This window comes from Alternaria postmessia, assembly GCF_024291825.1.
Source record: "Alternaria postmessia strain BMP 2775 chromosome Unknown scaffold_88, whole genome shotgun sequence".
NCBI lineage: Eukaryota > Fungi > Ascomycota > Dothideomycetes > Pleosporales > Pleosporaceae > Alternaria > Alternaria postmessia.
Window position 1 is genome coordinate 75,034 of NW_026260161.1, and position 2,201 is coordinate 77,234.

The 2,201-nt window shown below is 52.7% G+C and overlaps 1 protein-coding gene across 1 annotated transcript; it reads left to right on the plus strand.

Annotated features, from left to right (window-relative positions):
- Positions 1 to 302: 302 nt before the first annotated feature.
- On the plus strand, positions 303 to 1,796 carry J4E82_009352 (uncharacterized protein; the record flags this gene model as incomplete). The annotated part of the gene is made up of 4 exons (XM_051735577.1): positions 303 to 459; positions 580 to 1,072; positions 1,122 to 1,485; positions 1,539 to 1,796. 4 exons carry the CDS (start codon positions 303 to 305, stop codon positions 1,794 to 1,796), a joined length of 1,272 nt encoding a protein of 423 aa, XP_051584678.1.
- Between the last annotated feature and the right edge of the window lie 405 nt (positions 1,797 to 2,201).

Below are 2,201 nucleotides of genomic sequence, written 5' to 3' on the forward strand. Positions count from 1 at the left end.
GAACGGCAAGCGCCGAGGGGCGGCAGCTGCCCCACCAAAACCCGCACCTCAACTGCACCTCAACCACGACGGCACATGCCCAATCCCCGCCCTCTCTAGCTGCAGACGACATAGCTTCCTCTCACCCACTGTCTTTGCTTTTACTGCCAGTCACCTTGACCCATGATACCCTACAGCCGACGCCTCAGCACCGCCATCGTCACACGACCAACCTCCTTCCCGCCGCCATTGTCGCCCTCCTGCATCTAAACGCACCGCATCGAGCCCTTCTTGTTGACTCTGACTTCAAAGACGACTGAAACATGGGGAAAGACAGCGATGTTCCACAGCCAGGGCCTGCGCGTCTCGCAAAGGGCGCAGGACCCGATGAATGGCTGGAGCAAGCCAAGCAATGCAAGTACTTGCCCGAGGCAGACATGAAGCGACTATGTGAGATTGTCAAAGAATGTCTTATGGAAGGTATGTGATTCGGAATAGCAAGACCGCCATGTCAGAAGGAAGAAGAGAAGGTTAGACGGTGAACAGCGCGTGTCTTGAACCGTACCTGGAACCAAACAGGAGACTAACGCCATCCATTAGAATCCAACATCCAACCCGTAAGAACACCCGTCACGGTATGCGGAGACATCCACGGTCAATTCTATGACCTTCTCGAGCTCTTCCGCGTCGCTGGTGGCATGCCCAACGACTCCCCTGCCGCACCCCTCGCACCGCCAGTCACATTACCAAGCACAATTAACCCCGCCGATCTCGAGCCTCCCACAAGCATAACAGATCCCAAAGTAAAGCGCAAGATGAAGAGGCGGTTCCAGCGCGACCCCAATTACACCGGGCCTACGAGTCCTCCTGGCGGTGATGGCGATGAAGAAGGCGATGACGATGAGGAGGAGGAACGAGGTCGAAGCAGGAGCGTCCACGACAGGCGGAGTATCGGATCCGCATCCGACGCAGACTCGGCCAAAAACACAGTTGGCGGAAACGGCCAGCAGAATTTCATCTTCTTGGGTGACTTTGTCGACCGAGGATATTTCAGTCTGGAGACTTTCACTCTTCTCATGTGCTTGAAGGCAAAGTATGCATACGAAATCGGAATAGCACATTATAGATACTGACAGCGACAGATTCCCAGACCGCGTCACACTGGTCCGTGGAAACCACGAATCGCGACAAATCACCCAAGTCTACGGTTTCTACGAGGAGTGCCAAACCAAGTACGGCAACGCTTCAGTATGGAAGGCCTGCTGTCAAGTCTTCGACTTCCTCGCTCTGGCCGCCATCGTCGATGGAAAGGTACTTTGCGTACACGGCGGTCTAAGTCCTGAAATTCGGACATTAGATCAAATCCGCGTCGTAGCCCGCGCCCAGGAGATCCCCCACGAGGGAGCCTTTTGCGATCTTGTGTGGAGTGATCCTGAAGACGTAGACACTTGGGCAGTCTCGCCTAGAGGTGCAGGTTGGTTGTTCGGAGACAAGGTGTCTTCTGAAGTATGCATCCACCACGTTTCTCCCTTCATCCTCCAGCTAACATATTGTTACAGTTTAACCACGTCAACGGTCTCCAGCTCATCGCCCGAGCCCATCAATTAGTGAACGAAGGCTACAAGTACCACTTCAAAGACAAGGACGTTGTGACTGTCTGGTCAGCACCCAACTACTGCTACCGCTGCGGAAACGTCGCTTCCATCATGAACCTGGGCGAGGACCTCAAGCCAGAATTCCAAATCTTCAGTGCTGTTCCGGATCATAAGCGTGCTGTCCCAGCTGGGAGGGGAGGTCGCGGAGAGTACTTCTTGTAAACAGCGTGTGGTGGTGTTTGCTTGTGGATAAGGGAAATGGAAAAGGTCGCTGGTTGCACGACGAGACGGGCGGATGTGTGTGTATATGCATTCTTACGATATGATGGAGAAGTGGAGACTTGAATGAATACCCCTGGGAAGATGAACGACTGGAATGGAATGTATACGGATTTTGAACATGGCTTGTACGATATGCGCGTTGATGGAGTCTTGTTGGTAGTAGTAGTATAAACGGTATCAATACGTTTCGCATATCCATTCGCTTTTGGCTTGGAGATCTATTGACATGCAACAGAGACAAACTCTGCAGCACACTCACTCTCGTATCAATTTAGTTCCAGATTGACTGGCAGTCATGAACGCCTCGAGGCTTGTGACCGGAATGTTGTGAGGATTGATATGATG